The sequence below is a fragment of the Rhinatrema bivittatum genome, chromosome 1, assembly GCF_901001135.1.
Source record: "Rhinatrema bivittatum chromosome 1, aRhiBiv1.1, whole genome shotgun sequence".
NCBI classification, from domain to species: domain Eukaryota; kingdom Metazoa; phylum Chordata; class Amphibia; order Gymnophiona; family Rhinatrematidae; genus Rhinatrema; species Rhinatrema bivittatum.
The window spans coordinates 382,505,616-382,523,198 of record NC_042615.1 but is presented as its reverse complement, the minus strand read 5'-3'; the positions used below and the strand labels follow the sequence as shown (position 1 = coordinate 382,523,198).

Here is a 17,583-nt window from a genome sequence, read left to right as displayed (position 1 = left end):
TTATGTTATAATATTTGTGTTTTCAAAAGGGGGTTTTGTGTATATTTTAACAATTTATGGACATGTAACATATATAATCCACTCTCTAAATAATTTTAGAAGTAGCATAATATAAAAAATTTTAAATTAATAAAATAAATGTGGTCTCCTCACTTAAGAGAGGCTATAACAGAAAGTGGGATGGGTGAGCTATGTTTGACAAGTGAATTTTACATTTTCTTCCATACTAGCGCTGTAGGGTCCTCTGAGGCACAAGCAGGCTCAGTGATGTAACTGAACCCTACGGGATGTTCTATGCTTATGACATAATGTGTGTTGCATACCAACATTTAGAATATTTCAGGAAATATGAGTTCCAGAACATTGGGAACAAAGGAACAGTACTGCTCAGGAGTTTCTCCAAACATGAAGCTGCCACTTATCTATGCTCTGTTCATCCTTACTGCAGGTATGGACCAAGTACAAAAAGGGAAGTGGGTTTCATACACAACAACAGAAAATGTGCAGTAGACATTTTTCCTTGTCAACAGAAGCTTGCCGAGCAGCAGCCAGTGATGGTCAGGTTACTTTCTGGGGTTTCACGTTCAGGTCACCCAGGGCAGTGTGACTTGTGCTGTGGGGTTAATTTTCTTGGTGCAGTTTATTATATATGTAATCCTTTTCACCTCAGGCTTTTGTTATTTATGCCACTTGCCACATAATATGTTATCTCCAGTTGCTGGAAAGTGGCAAAGTGTATTCTAGTTGAGAGCAGCACACTGTCCCAGAGCAGCAGGCTGAAGCTAGGAATCACCCCTGCAGAAGTGGCACAGGGCTGCAGGGCAGGACTGACATTGATCTTCTGCCTAACCAGCCCCCTTCCCCACAGGTTGAGCCCTTGGGTTCTGAAGGCCAGTAGGACTTAATCTTTTGCAGAACATCATGACTGGAGCAGGCACAGAATGGGAGCTGTGTCCAGGCTGGGAGCTGAAATCAGGTACCAACTGGGAGCTGGAGTTTGGCACTGGAAGGCACAGACTGGGAGCTGAGACCCCTGGTGGAAGGGAGGCTGCACAGTAGGCTGAACCATAACACTAGCCCCCCACCTTTAAGACCCCCTCCTCCTGCCTTGCCTTGGGGGCTATGGCCAATAGATTGGTTATTCATAAGAACATAAGAAAATAAGAACATAAGAAATTGCCATGCTGGGTCAGACCAATGGTCCATCAAGCCAGGATTCTGTTTCCAACAGAGGCCAAACAAGGCCACAACAACCTAGCAAGTACCCAAACGCCAAGAAAAACCCATGCTACTGACACAATAGCAGTGGCTATTCCCTAAGTAAACTTGATTAATAGCAGTTAATGGACTTCTCCTCCAAGAACTTATCCAAACCTTTTTTGAACCCAGCTACACTAACTGCACAAAGCACATCCTCTGGCAACAAATTCCAGAGCTTTATTGTGCATTGAGTGAAAAAGAATTTTCTCCAATTATTCTTAAATGTGCTACTTGCTAACTTCATGGAATGCCTCCTAGTCCTTCTATAATTCAAAAGTGTAAATAACCGAGTCGCATCTACTCGTTCAAGACCTCTCATGATCTTAAAGACCTCTATCATATCCCCCCTCAGCCGTCTCTTCTCCAAGCTGAACAGTCCTAACCTCTTCAGCCTTTCCTCATAGGGAAGCTGTTCCATCCCCTTTATCATTTTGGTTGCCCTTCTCTGTACCTTCTCCATTGCAACTATATCTTTTTTGAGATGCGGCGACCAGAACTGTACACAGTATTCAAGGTGCGGTCTCACCATGGAGCGATATTGAGGCATTATGACATTTTACGTTCTATTAACCATTCCCTTACTAATAATTCCTAACATTCTGTTTGCTTTTTTGACTGCTGCATCACACTGAGCCGACGATTTTAAAGTATTATCCACTATGATGCCTAGATCTTTTTCCTGGGTGGTAGCTCCTAATATGGAACTTAACATCGTGTAACTACAGCAAGGGTTATTTTTCCCTATATGCAACACCTTGCACTTGTCCACATTAAATTTCATCTGCTATTTGGATGCCTAATCTTCCAGTCTTGCAAGGTCTTCCTGTAATGTATCACAGTTCCCTTGTGATTTAACTACTCTGAATAATTTTGTATCATCCGCAAATTTGAACCTCACTCGTCGTATTCCTTTCCAGATCATTTATATATATATTGAAAAGCACCGGTCCAAGTACAGATCCCTGAGGCACTCTACTGTTTACCCTTTTCCACTGAGAAAATTGACCATTTAATCCTACTCTCTGTTTCCTGTCTATTTATTTATTTATTTATTTATTTATTTATTTATTTAAGGTTTTTTTTATACCGGCATTCATGATATCGATCACATCATGTCGGTTTACATAAAAAACAGGGGTGCGAAGAATACAACCAAGAACATAAATAAATGTGATGAAGAGATGCAGTTACAATTAACAGGGGCTGATGAACTGGGGTGGAGGAAAATAAAGAGAGATAGAGGAGGTTAATTATATACAAGTGTACAAAATATATATGGAGTCCAATATATACAGCTGCTGTGTAGAGTATTTATTGGTGGTGAGTTTTAACCTGTTTGTAATCCATGAAAGGACATTGCCTCCTATCCCATGACTTTTTAGTTTTCGTAGAAGCCTCTCATGAGGGACTTTGTCAAACGCCTTTTGAAAATCCAAGTACACTACATCTACCGGTTCACCTTTATCCACATGTTTATTAACCCCTTCAAAAAAATGAAGCAGATTTGTTAGGCAAGACTTTCCTTGGGTATATCTATGTTGACTGTGTTCCATTAAATCATGTCTTTCTATATGCTCTACAATTTTGATCTTGAGAATAGTTTCCACTATTTTTCCCGGAACTGAAGTCAGGTTCACTGGTCTATAGTTACCCGGATCACCCCTGGAGCCTTTTTAAAATATTGGGGTTACATTGGCCACCCTCCAGTCTTTAGGTACAATGGATAATTTTAATGATAGGTTACAAATTTTAACTAATAGATCAGAAGATTTCATTTCTGAGTTCCTTCAGTACCCTAGGATGCATCCCATCCGGTCCAGGTGATTTGCTACTCTTTAGTTTGTCAATCTGGCCTACTACATCTTATTTATTTATTTATTTATTTATTTAAGACTTTTCTATACCGGCATTCGTTGGAGACATCATGCCGATTTATCCATCACCCCTGAAAACCATCTCCGGAGCTGGTATCTCCCCAACATATTCATTAGTAAACACAGAAGCAAAGAAGACAACAATTTTTGCTGTTAAGATCAAAAGTTAATCAGATTGGAGGATCATTTCTATTAAGATATCCATGCAAATGTTATGTAAAATACAAAAGTGAATCATATGTCTTTTTTACTTCAACTCAGTTATCCTTATTTTTAAGTGATAAAATACCATCGGTATAAACATTAGTTAGTTCATCCCCTCTAATTATGATCTAGGCAACCCTGATACTATAGTAAACCGCTGTATTCACTGCTTCAATAATTACTGATTATTGGATTTTTATAATTGCATTAATAATTTCTAATAATTAGATCAGTATTCATTTAATTATTGTGGACTACTTGAAAAAAGAAGAGGCTAAATAGATTGCTGAAAAATTGGATATTTGATTTATAATATTCTTCTTTCTATTTAGAACAAGAATGTTCTTTTAATACATTGTTAAAAAGTCTATAAATAAAGAATTATAAAAAAAGAAGCAAAGAATTCATTTAGTCTTTCTGCAATGGCCTTATCATCCCTAAGAGCCCCTTTAACCCCTTGGTCATCTAATGGTCCAACCGACCCTCTCACATGTTTCTTGCTTTAGATATATTTTTAAAAGTTTTTATTACGAGTTTTGCCTCTATGGCCAACTTCATTTCAAATTCTCTCTTCGCCTGACTTATCAATGTTTTACACTTAACTTGAGAATGCTTATGTTTTATCCTATTTTCTTCAGATGGATCCTTCTTCCAATTTTTGAAGGATGTTTTTTTGGCTAAAATAGCCTTTCACCTACCTTTTAACCATGACGGTAATCGTTTTGCCTTCCTTCCACCTTTCTTAATGTGTGGAATACATATGGACTGCACCTCTAGGATTGTATTTTTAAACAATGTCCACTTTAACCTTTGCAACTGCACCTTTCAGTTTTTTTCTAAATATTTTTCTCATTTTATCAAAGTTTCCCTTTTGAAAGTTTAGTGTTAGAGCTGCAGATTTACTTATTGTCCCCTTTCCAGTTATTAGTTTAAATTTGATCATATTATGATTACTGTTGCCAAGTGGCCCCACCACCGTTACCTCTCTCACCAAATCCTGCGTTCCACTAAGAATTAAATCTAAATTAGCTCCCTCTCTTGTTGGTTCCTGAACAAATTGCTCCATGAAGCAATCATTTATTTCATCCAGGAACTTTATGTCTCTAGCAAGTCCTGATGTTACATTTACCCAGTCAATATTGGGGTAATTGAAATCTCCCATTATTATTGCACTGCCAAATTGGTTTGCTTCTCTGATTTCTCTTAGCATTTCATCATCTGTCTGACCATTTTGTCCAGGTGGACGGTAGTATACTCCTATCACTATACTCTTACCCAACGCACATGGGATTTCTACCCATATAGATTCTACTGAGCATTTAATTTTTTATGATCTTTATTCTGTTGGACTCTATACCCTCCCGGACATAAAGTACCACACCCCCAACAAATTGATCCTCCCTATCATTGTGATATAATTTGTACCCTGATATAGCACTGTCCCATTGGTTATCCTCCTTCCACCAAGTCTCTGTGATGCCAATTATGTCAATCTCATAATTTGCTGCTATACACTCTAACTCTCCCATCTTTAGGGATGTGAATCGTTTTTTGACGATTTAAAATATCGTCCGATATATTTTAAATCGTCAAAAATCGTTAGGGCCACGATACAATACCAATTCCCCCGATTTATCGTCAAAAAATCGTAAATCGGGGGAAGGGGAGGGCAGGAAAACCGGCACACTAAAACACCCTAAAACCCACCCCCGACCCTTTAAATTAAATCCCCCACCCTCCCAAACCCCCCCCCCAAATGCCTTAAATTACCTGGGGGTCCAGCGGCGGTCCGGAACGGTCTCCTGCAATTGAATCGTGTTGTCTTCAGCCGGCGCCATTCTGCGCCGCCATTTTGCAAAATGGCGGCGCAAAATGGCGGCAGCCATAGACCAACACGATTCGACTGAAGGAGGTTATTCCGGACCCCCGCTGGACTTTTGGCAAGTCTTGTGGGGGTCAGGAGGCCCCCCCAAGCTGGCCAAAAGTCCCTGGGGATCCAGCGGGGGTCCGGGAGCGATTTCCTGCCGCGAATCGTTTTCCGTACGGAAAATGGCGCCGGCAGGAGATCGACTGCAGGAGGTCATTCAGCGGGGGTTCCGGACCCCGGCTGAACGACCTCCTGCAGTCGATCTCCTGCCGGCGCCATTTTCCGTACGGAAAACGATTCGCGGCAGGAAATCGCTCCCGGACCCCCGCTGGACCCCCAGGGACTTTTGGCCAGCTTGGGGGGGCCTCCTGACCCCCACAAGACTTGCCAAAAGTCCAGCGGGGGTCCGGAACGACCTCCTGCAGTCGAATCGTGTTGGTCTATGGCCACCGCCATTTTGCGCCGCCATTTTGCAAAATGGCGGCGCAGAATGGCGCCGGCTGAAGACAACACGATTCAATTGCAGGAGACTGTTCCGGACCGCCGCTGGACCCCCAGGTAATTTAAGGCATTTGGGGGGGGGTTCAGGAGGGTGGGGGATTTAATTTAAAGGGTCGGGGGTGGGTTTTAGGGTGTTTTAGTGTGCCGGTTTTCCTGCCCTCCCCCTTCCCCCGATTTAGCTACGGACCGCCGCTGGACCCCCAGGTAATTTAAGGCATTTGGGGGGGTTCGGGAGGGTGGGGGATTTAATTTAAAGGGTCGGCGGTGGGTTTTAGGGGGTTTTAGTGTGCCGGTTCACGATTTTAACGATTTTCACGATACTCTAAACACCCAAACGGCGACGATACGATTCCCTCCCCCTCCCAGCTGAAATCGATCGTTAAGACGATCGAGGACACGATTCACATCTCTACCCATCTTACTTCTTAGACTTCTGGCATTGGCATACAGACATTTCAAAGTGTGTTTTTTGTTTGTTTTAAAAACCTGCTTTTCAGTTGTTTGGGATAATTCGGAAATCATTAGCTTTGGTGATTTTTTACATATAGGCATATGGACTATGTTTGCTTTTAATGGAACCTCTCTGTTGGGATGCCCCAACTCTCCTGTTTCATTAGTATCCTTCAAGGATACATTTCTCAAAACCATGCACTGCTGAGTGACTGTCAGCTTTCCCCCTTGTTCTAGTTTAAAAGCTGCTCTATCTCCTTTTTGAAAGTTAGTGCCAGCAGCTTGGTTCCACTCTGGTTAAGGTGGAGCCCATCCTTTCGGAAAAGTCTCCCCTTTCCCCAAATGTTTTCCCAGTTCCTTACAAAGCTGAATCCCTCTTCCCTGCACCGTCTTCTCATCCACGCATTGAAACTCTGGAGCTCTGCCTTCCTCTGGGGACCTGCACGTGGAACAGGAAGCATTTCAGAGAACGCCACCCTGGAGGTTCTGGATTTCAGCTTCCTACCGAAAATCCTAAATTTTGGCTTCCAGAACCTCTCTCCCACATTTTCCTATGTCGTTGGTGCCTACATGTACCACGAGAGCCGGTTCCTCCCCAGCACTGTCTATAATCCTATCTAGGTGACGCATGAGGTCTGCCACCTTCGCACCAGGCAGGCAAGTTACCAGGCGGTCCTCACATCCACCAGCCACCCTACTATCTACATTTCTAATAATCAAATCACCAACTATGATGGCTGGCCTAACCCTTCCCTCCTGGGCAGTAGCCCTGGGAGACTTGTCCTCAGTGCGAGAGGACAATACATCACCTGGAGAGCAGGTCCTTGCTACATGATCACTTCCTGCTACACCAGGGTGATGTTCTCCTACTGGGAGACCTTTCTGATCCAAGCCAGCACTGGGGCTGCCAGACTGGATTTGGGACTTGGCTAATATGTCCCTGAAGGTCTCATCAATGTACCTCTCTGTCTCCCTCAGCTCCTCCACGTCTGCTACTCTAGCCTCCAGTGATCAGACTTGTTCCCTGAGAGCCAGGAGCTCTTTGCACCGAGTGCACACATACAATCTCTCACCGGCGGGTAAAAAATCATACATGTGACACTCAATGCAAAAGACTGGAAAGACCCCCTCTTGCTGCTGGACTGCTGCCTTCATCTTAGTTTTATTGAGTTCCTAGTTAAGTTTAGGATACTAAGGGAGTTGGAATGAGAGTACTTTAAATTTACAGGTGAATTTATTAATTAATCAGCTAGTGTTCTACAAGGGGATGATTAAACTTTCAATAAGGGCTGATTCAATAGTATGATTTAGATAAGACCCTGATTGATTTTTAATGAGAAAGTGTCTCGTGCCTAAAAAATCAAGGGTTGTGTGGGTGGGAAAGACAGACACTAGAATTAACTATCTCTGGCTTGCTTATTACCTCAGACACACAAAAACTCTACAGAATATATCCCTTAATTTCACCTTTCACCAAACTTTTACAAGCCCAAAAATTTCTGAAATCTATACTTACTAATACTCTTTAACCACCGTTAAATGAATCTTCACTTGGTTAATGGAAGGATTTGAGATTCACGTGCCATGAGGCATGCGCTTCCGGTCCTCCTCTACTGCAAAGGGGACGGGGCCTCTGGAAGCTGGGGCTGTGGAAGTCAATCCCTGGATCACTTGCGGTGACCTCTGGACTCCTCTCCCGGGGGATGCTGGGAGCAGTATGCAGATGAGCCTTCCGGTCCTCCTCTACTGCCTGGGTTTTGGGGCTGCTTGCATGCCTTTTGCATGTGAATGATGGGGAAGGAACTTTAGTTGGGTGCTTCAGGTGAGGGAATAAGAGGCAAAAGAATGCAGAAGAATGTAGAAGAATCTAGCAGTTTACACTGGGTTTTTGGGCTGCTTGCATGCCTTTTGCTGTTTTTGGGGTTGCCGGATAACAACAGCAACCCCAGAAACTGCAAAAGGCATGCAAGCAGCTCCAAAACCCAGTGTAAACTGCTAGATTCTTCTACATTCTTCTGCATTCTGGATTCTGGATTCTTCTCCATTCTTCTGCATTCTTCTACATTCTTCTGCCTCTTATTCCCTCACCTGAAGCTCCCAACTAAAGCTTCCCCATCATTCACCCTCTCCCCTGATTCCAGCCCTTTCTTCTATCCCTCTTCACCCTCTTCATCTCTTATCCCCTCTACAACTTCCTGCATCCTCATGTCCTCTCTGTGCCCACTCACCTTTCTCTCCAGATTTGGTCTGCCCCAGTTCGATCTCCTGTATACACTCAATCTTCCCCTTATCCAAATGCAGTCCTCTCAACCTCTCTGTTCCACCAGTCCCTGTCCTCTCTCCCTTTCCATCCAGGGTCCTAATCCTCCATCCTTGATCCTCTCTCCCAAGTCATGCCCTCTCCCACCCCATTTACAGTCTCCCTCTCCACGCCTTCCTAGGTTGGTCTCCCTCTCCCTGTTCCCATATGGTGTAGATCTCCTGCTTTGTGCTCCTGATTCCTGATACTTTCATCCCCTCTCCCCCCTTCCCCCATAGCTGTATCCCTAGCTCTTCTTTGGACCCATCTCCACAGTTGCCAGAGGTGGCACATAATAGTGCATCAGCTTCCTCTGCTGCATGGGGCTTGTCTCTCGTTTTGAGCTGCAAGATCCCATTAATCTCCTAGCTCATACTGCAAGAGTAGCCTAGCATGGTAGATGACATCAATGTGCTATTACACAGTGCTGCTTCTGCTAGCTGTATGCATGGTGGGAATGGCATATAGGCAAACCCGGCCTACCTGTCTAAGAGCCTATGACAAACACTGCTGCCTGGCCTGCTGGCTGACTAACTCAATGGGGAATGCTGGCAGTGCTGAGGTGACCCTCATCTCATGGTGCCATGCGCAATCTCCCAGCTTACCTTACCCGAAGACTGGCTCTGAACGTACGACAATAAATTCAGTTGTACAATTTTAAATCCAAATATGTATTGGTGTGTTGAAATTGCTGTGGCAGAAACTTTAGAGATAATCTTTAGTCTTTGCTATATTTTAAAGTGCTGTAGTGAGATATCAATATTATCTCTCTCTCTAATCTTTGATTTCTAGGAATGTTCTTTGTCCCCAGAACTAAAGGCGAAATAACTGTAAGTAAGGATGAATATGTCATTAGCTGTTCTGTGTTTTCAGGAGATAACAGACAGAAAGTGAGGATGCTCTACTTTTGCTCAGCATTGAGATTTTTCATGCAGCTGCTTCCTAATATCATGAAGCCAATCACAGCCCATGTCTTGCAGAAGTAGCAAAGTGGCATATGCCATCCTGCTGCACGGGACTAATATGTCATAATGTAACCAATCAACCACTATAGAGAGTGTCAACCACTATCTAATGTGACAAATCAAAAAATGGAGATACTGCCCATGCTCTCTGTCTTGCATAAGTACTGATGCAGTATATTGTTTGTATTTACAAAAGAAAATTGAAAGAGAATTGAGTTGGTTCTGAGTGTTCATGGGACATTGCACACACTTAGGATGAATGATTGAGTAGCCCGGGTTGTCCAATTTCAGACCAATTTTGGTCATATATTAGGACTTAAAAGTTCCCAGCTTACAGACATCCCTTTACATATACCTTTATTGTAAAGATTCATGGATGTAAATTGTAGCTTTGTGGGCACTATCTCAATTTTTTGATAATGTATTAACAAACTGTTATATTTGGAGGCTCAAGGGAGGCGCCCGTTGAGTCATCACACTCACTCTGAGCAATGCCAGGTCTCTTCGCACGGGGACACTGCTGGTGGATGTGTGCCACATAGAGCAGCTTGCAAAGCTCAAACGCTGTCGGCTTCCTGCTCCTCCATGGGTCTCTCTACGCATGCATACATGGAACGCACCAAGCTTTAAAGGGCCCATGGTGGGAAAAGTCCCCGCAGTGCCCTTTGATGACATCAGCTGCTTTCCCTATATAAGGATCTCCAGGATCTTCCATCAGTGCTTCAGCAAGAGGTCTCATTCCTGAAAGCAGTGCGTGTTGTTCCTGTATCCTTGATTATTCCTGCATTCCTGGCTCCTTGCTTCTAAGTCCTGTCATCTAGCCTTGCCTCGCCCAGCCTCGTCTTGCCCAGCCTGCCTCATCCAGCTTTGCCTAAAAACAAACCTTGGTCTGTCTCCGGTATCTCCAGTCTGCTGCCTGTTCTGAACCTGGCATGCCCTTGGACTCTTGCTCTCTCTACCACCCTTGAGACTCACCTAAGTCCTGCTGGCTGCCAGATTGCAAAGGCTCAACCTTTGGGGGAGGTGGCTGGTATAGGCGAAGCTCTAGTCTGTCCTGCTTTAGGGCACAATTGCCAGTTGTCGATGTAGGTCTTGTGGGTTCGCTTATGAGGCTGCATCAACTTTGCCACAGCATTAAGGGCTTACTCTTGCTCTGCTCATCACAGTTTGCTGATGCCATGAGCTCGGCGAACTCATCCCGGGCCCTCTGACATTGCTGGGTTAGCTCACTAGCTACTACAGCAGTAAGACCAACTGAATAAGATGGCCAATTATCTTCAGGGTATGGCTGCCCATCCAGCCCCCATGGCACCTGCTCTGGCACCTCCAGTATGGCCTGTTACTTCAATGCTTCATTTGCTTTCGCCTAAAGGTATGAGAGGGATCCCACTAAGTGTAGAGGCTTTTTGAATCAATGCTGGATACAATTTCTGTTGCAAGCACCGCTCTTCCCTTCTGATTGTGTCAAAATTACATATATCTTGACCTTTTTGGGTGGTTCTGCCCTAGCCTGGCCTCATCCCCAGGGGCAGATTGCCCTATCAGGGGATCGGACTTCCCCCAGTGGGCCAGTTGCTCCCATCATGTGGTTTTTTTTTTTCCCGACTGAAAAGAAGAGGGGCTGCTGCGGCCCGAAGAGAAACATACAGGGCCAAGGAAGAGCTCATCTTGCCACGGCTGGAAGACAGCCAAGAGAGAGGCCTGCAAGGCCACACCAGAGCCCATGTTGCTGCAGCTGGAAGAAAGCCATGTGGGCCGCAGCAAATCCCATCCTGCCACAGCTGGAAGAAAGCCATACACGTACATCAACATATGAGGATTGATATTCACTACTTAAAATGTAATCTATTACTGTTAAAACTCCAACCTCCCTGAGAGAGGTTGGAGTTTTAACAGTCACAAAATATTGGATGATAGTACTGCCTTTTAGGCAGGCAATTTTGAGGTTTCGGGATAAGTTGTGGAGAAGTTTTCACGGAACGGCGTGGAGTGGTTTTAACGAACATGGAAAGATAAGTAACATAAATTATAAAATAAAATAACTTAAAATATAGTTTAATAAAATAAAAGTGTTACTATATGGAAATTGGTAAATGAAGTAAATTTTTTATGCCATTGTTACCATGAAAGTGGTTGTAGCCCTGTATAGGGCAAGAGCCTAAACGATTGAGCAGATATTCTGATACCAATTCCCTGGGTTAGAACAAGGAAAATAGATTACATTTTAAGTAGTGAATATCAATCCTCATATGTTGATGTAGGTGTATGGTTATACAGAGTGAGGATAGTAGCCCTTTAATTTTGAACAGCTGGAAGAAACCCATGTGGGCCAGGGCAGAGCCCATCCTGCCGCATCCAGGAGAAATGCCCTAACCCCCCAACTTTGCAGGAGCTATGCAGTAGTAGTGGCCTCCTTCCACCTCTCTTCCAGCAGTGAGGTGCACTGCTGCCATCCAACAACGGCAAATACAAGGCCCAGAAAAAGGGGGAGGCCTGAAAGCTGTAGGTGAGTATGCTCGTGTGTGTGTGTGTGAGAGAGAGAGAGTGCCTGCATGTATGTATGAGACAGCCTGCATGTATGTGTATGAGAGTCTTCATGTGTGCACGAGAGAGCGAGTGAGCCTTTATGTGTGTGACAGAGCCTGCATGTGTGTGTGAGATCCTGCATGTGTGTAAGAGAGCGAGAGAGCCTGCGTATGTCTAAGAGACTTGTATGTACGAGAGCAAGAGATCCTGCAGATGGGTGAGAGACTATGTATGAGAGAGCAAGACAGCCTGCATGTGTCTGTGAGAGTCTGTGTGTATGTGAAAATGAGAGAGATTTTGTGGGTGGGTGAGAGAAAGAGAGTCTGTGTATGTGACAGCATATATGTGAGTGAGAGAGAGCCTGTGCGTGTGACAGCCTGTGTGTGTTTGTGTGTGTGTCTGAGGAGAGAGAAAGGATAAAGATTGTGAGGTCCTCCTTGCCCAATCCACAACAATCTGTGGGTGACTGGAAATCAAAAAATCCCAAGTATGGAAAGCTGGAGATTATTTTAAAGTTTGGGGCATTATTTTATGTGTCTGCTGTCTGAAATATTTGGTATTTGAGAAAGGTTAGAAAAAATGTGTCATTTTAATTACTGGATGTTCATTGGCTGATGTCTGCCTAACTAATCCATGACAATCTCAGGGTGACTGGAGTCTAAAGTTCCCAGGTATGGAAAGCAGGGTATTTTTTTTAGCCTTAGTTTTAATTGTTGGGTGTTATTTGATGTGTCTGTTATTTTGAAATATTTTATTGATGTTTGGAAAATAATATAAAACAATGTTATATGTTTTTTGGTTTTTGTTATGAATCAGAAGGTGGACCCCTGTTCCGAGGTAGAGTTAGCGCTACCCAAGAGGGAGTCAATCCTCTTAGATCCCTACAGTCGGAGGGCAAGGCCTGATGATTCAGACGTTGAATGAAGACTTCACTCTAGAAGCTCGTGATCCCCCCAGGAGGAGCCCATAGGGACATGGCTGCTGGGACTTAGGAGACTCCCTGAAGACTGAAGGTTGGTCTGGATGTAGGCGCCTCCTGCAGGTTGTGGATTCCAGATGGCTGGCACCTCCAGCAGGTCGTAGTCAGTCCAGGAGTGGGAGTCGAAGAATAGTCAAGAGCCGGTCCAAGGGTCGAATTCAAGAGAAGGGTCATAAGCCAGTCCAGGAGCAAGTCAGGAGAGTGGTCCGAAGCCAGTCCAGGAGCAAACCAGGAGAAGGGTCAGAAGCCATTCCAGGATAAAGCCAAGAGAAGCACAAAACCGGTCCGAACGTCAAAGCCAAGAATCAATCCAACGGGAAGGAGGAGCAGAAGCAGGATGAAGAGCAAAACAAAACCAGGAACATGGAGCTCAGGAATAAACCCAACAAGGTGCCGCAATACCAAGGCAAGATCTGAGGAGCAGACTTTGTCTTAAATACCCAAGTTGAGGGAGGAGTCTTCAGGAAGGAGCCACGACAACTTCCTGTTGTGGCCCCTTTAAATCAATTCTTCAGCCGTGCGCGTGGCTCTAACAATCTAAAGTGGGAGGAGTCAGCCCAGCCGAGCAGGAACCATGCAGCCGGGCTCAGCAGTGGCAGCGGCTACGCAGGGAGCGTCTGAGAGGGCTGCCTGCACCCGCAGGAGCCCCAGAAGAGGACCATGGTGGCCTGCCCGTACCTGGCCCTGGTTGCGGACCACCGCGGCCGGCAGCCATGACCGCAGCAGCATATGAGGCATTCCGTCGCCTTGGGTAAGGAGCCGGCCCCGGTCGTGGACCACCACGACCGGCGGCCATAACATTTTTAATCACTGGATGTTCTATTCATCAGCTGCTTTGAAATATTTATTCTTTTTATGATTATGGTTTTACTATTATGATTGAAGGTGCATATATCTTGATTTTATTGTATAATGTTTAAAGAGTAATGGTGATGTTTCTTTTTTTTTTCCATTGTTGCACTGCATACGGAATCTGTCTTGTTATGGTTTCCAATTTAGTTTTTGTCTGCATGTTTCTAGTTATACGTTATTGTTTCTTTATTCTGTATTTGGTGAGGGTCTGTCTGTATTCTACATGTGTGACTGAGGTGTGAGGTATTTTGCTAGCATGCAGTTTCTGTGTCAGGCTTTTAAACTTGGCTTGTTCGGTTTTCCTAATATTAGGTGTATTGTTATTTTAGAGCCTGGTGTAATATTTGCAGTATTGCCATTTTGTAGATAGGGTTGTTACTGTTTGAGTGCTGACAGTTAGTGCTGTTTTTGTATGGGAGCTTTACTATATTAATTATAATTCAGTTTATTTAAAGCTTTCTGACAGCCAACATGCTTTACAATAGTCCCAATAACATATGGCTGCAGGTGTCTTTTTTTTTTTTTTTGCAGTTTTCTGGATGGTACCACAGTGGTACATGTAAATAATACACATATTATAAGTGATATTTTTACCTTAGAACACTGAATATTCTTTTTCATGTATTTTCTGTTACTATAAATGCATATTTTTAAATTATTTGTGGGAGGGGTGGGGCTAGGAGTGTGTGCAAGACTGTAAGGTTTGCCTATGATACTTGATACCTTGAACCAGCCCTGGCTCCACTGGCTCCACAAGAAAAAGCAGAATTCCTTTTGGAGCTGTTCTGCTTTGTGTTAGTGGCTTTCCCCAGTCTTGACCAGAGCTTAATTTTATCTTTTTATAAGCCCAGGGAACAGTATGGATCACTTCTCTGTCGTCTCCCCATCTTCCCTGGAGTTGGTAGACAGTGCACAGCCTGGGAACCATAAAAGTAACAGACTGTGTAGCCTGCAGTCAATGGGAATGCACTAGAGTGGTGGGAGGGTTGCGGAGAAGTGGAGGCAAGCTACAGGTACAGGAAGGAAGGGGGTAAGCCAGGAGGAAGTATCTGTGCAGTGTTGGGGAGGCTTTAGTCTGAGGTGACTGTACTGAGCTCTGAGGGAAGCAGCTGGCCCTGGAACCAGTGAGTCTCTTAGAGAATGGGATTGAGAAAGGGAGGGGGCTACTGCAGAATGGGGAAAAGCTGGCAGTAAGCAAGAACTTTACACCATGATGCAGCAGTGCTGGACACAGTGGGCACTCACTGTGTAAGCTAAGCAGTACCAAAGTAGTATGTCAGAGTGCATGTGTGTCTGTGTCAGAGAAAGTGAGAAACACACACCCATGCACACTTTGTGAGAGAGAATGTGTATGGGGGTATCTTTTTCTCTGTGATACACACACACACACACACACTCTCAGTGTGTGGGTGTGTTTCTGTGTCTGAGAAAGAGTACGTGTCTTTGTATGTGTCAGTGTGTATGTGCCAATAAACTTTCTGCAATCTAAAAATCTGTTTATGTCTGAGTATGTCTGACACTGGCTGGCAGTGTTATTACTTGCAACTGATTCAAGAACCAGACCGGGAATCCAGGATATATCTCTATAAGAGATATAAGCAGATGTGTAGGGGGCCCAACCATTTTGCATGGATGGAACATAGGCTGTTGCTCTGCTCACCACTGGTCTAGAATGTCCTCAACTTCTTAGTTATTTAGGAAAGATGATGTTTATTTTGGAGATATTTTGGTTCAATTCTATCAGGTTACAGTGTTGACTTGGCATGCTTTTGGGAACTGTTGACACATTGTTGCAGGGAAAGTACATGAGGGCGACAGATATTCCATGGGCCAGTTTTGAAAAAATCCCCCAGCTCATATTTTCCTGCAATCTATCCCTGCTCACCACTCTGGGAGAGAGATGATCCACTCCTAAGGGATTTGAACAACGTCCTGCAAGAATTTCATATGATTTTTCATGAGCCAGGCCACACGTCTTTCATGGCCACTGAGCTTCTTCAATCAGACAAGGTTCCCAGCCTGTTGAAGAATACGTGGCTCATTTTCGTACACTGGTATCTGAACTCCAGTGGGGCAGTGATAGCTTAATAGCCATCTTCAGGCTTTGATATGGTCTCAGAGCATATCAAAGATGAGCTGGCTGGCCGGGATCTGCTTGATAATTGGAGGGGCTAATCAGTTTGACCACACACTTAGACCTCCGATTTCAAGAATAGGCGAGAGAGAGGGGCCTAGTTCATCATCCCATTCATCTTGCCCCTAATTTCCAGCTCCTGGTGGTTTCCAGGTCACCTCCTGAGTCAGGACCAGTGCATAAGGAGCCTCAGTAGAAACAGATGCGCTGACGCTTCAACTTGTGCCAATATTGTGCCGCATCTAGGCACTTCACAAATCACTGCCTGGCCAAGCTGGAAAACTCCAGAACCTAGGTCTGGTGGGAGAGGCCACTCTAGGTCAACCATGTACCTCTTCACAAATTCTAGCACCAGTACGTCTCTCATTTGGGGACACTCATGTGGATACACAAGCCTTCCTTGATACCGGCGCTGGAGGCAGTTTCATTCACAAGTCCTTGGGCAATCACTATGGAATATGGACCATTTCGTTGGACACGGCGCTCACAATCTTATCTGCTCATGAAGAACCCTTTATTAAGATTTGTGGCTCTTGGGTCAGTCTTGCAAGCTGCTGCACTTACTTCTGATGCTGTCATGACCATGCAGGCCCCAGCCTCTGATGCAGCTCAGATGCCGCCAGCATGCCGTCATTAGCTTGCTCCCTTCTGAGGCCCCATAGGCACACAGGCAAGTCCTGGTCACTGGTACTTAAAAGGGCCATGGTATGAAAAGTTCCCACAACCCCCTTTGATGACATCATAGATTTTCAATATATAAGGCTGCCCAGAACACTGCCTCAATGCCTCAGCAACAGGTCTTCTGCCATAACAGTGTGTGTTGCTTCGAGTTCCTGGCTCCTGTTATCCTGCATTCATGATTCCTGCCTTGTCCAGCCTTGTCTCACTTTGCCTCGGCTCCCCAGCCTTGCCTCGTCCAGCCTTCCATGCTCAACCTTACCTTGTCCAGCATTACCTTGTCCTATTTGTCTCATCCAGTGTCTTCAGTGTGTCTTCATCCAACCTTGGCCTGATTTCCGGATTCTGACCTCTTATAGGGTCCTGGCCATGATTGCCTGCTATCTGGACCTGGCCTCTTGCTTGGACCTGACTACAATTGCCTGCCGCCTGGACCTGATCTCTGCCTGGACCAGACCACCCCTGTCTGCTGCTTGCCACGACCTTGTTCTGTCTCCAACTCCTTCAGTCTGCTGCCTGCCTGACCTCGGTGTTCCCTCAGACTCTTGCTTTCAAGACTGCACTAGGGACCCACCTAAGCCCTGCCAGCCACCAGAACCCAAGGGCTCAATCTGTGAGGGAGGCAGCTCCAGCCTGTCCTGCTACAGGGTGCATTCACTAGCTGTTGGCTTAGGCTTTGTAGGTTCACCTACGAGGCTGTGTCAACTATGCCACAGCAATAAGGGCTCACACTCATGCCACTCATCACACCCTTACCTGGACGAGTCATGACGGCCACCAATCCAATTGCTATGTAGCCAGGCCTCTTGCATGGAGAGCAGATCAGCTTATATGTGCTGCTCAAAGCAGTCAACACGGTCATCTTAGGCTTACCTTGGTTCATGCTGCACCAGCCCCACATTGATTGGGGTACTGTTGGGTTTGTGGCATATTGTGGACTCTTGGTCGAAGTGGCGATGACTCCTCCCACAGGGAGGGGCCGCGTGGGAGCCAC

The 17,583-nt window shown here is 45.0% G+C and overlaps 1 protein-coding gene across 1 annotated transcript in view; it reads left to right on the top strand.

The window, feature by feature from the left end:
* Positions 1–386: 386 nt before the first annotated feature.
* SPINK2 (serine peptidase inhibitor, Kazal type 2) overlaps positions 387–17,583 on the top strand; it is a 36,362-nt gene continuing 19,165 nt past the window's right edge. The window contains exons 1-2 of the mRNA XM_029585333.1: positions 387–448; positions 9,248–9,285. Of these exons, the coding sequence (XP_029441193.1) occupies positions 406–448; positions 9,248–9,285 (81 nt within the window). The 5' untranslated portion in view covers positions 387–405. The remainder of the gene's footprint in view (positions 449–9,247; positions 9,286–17,583) is intronic.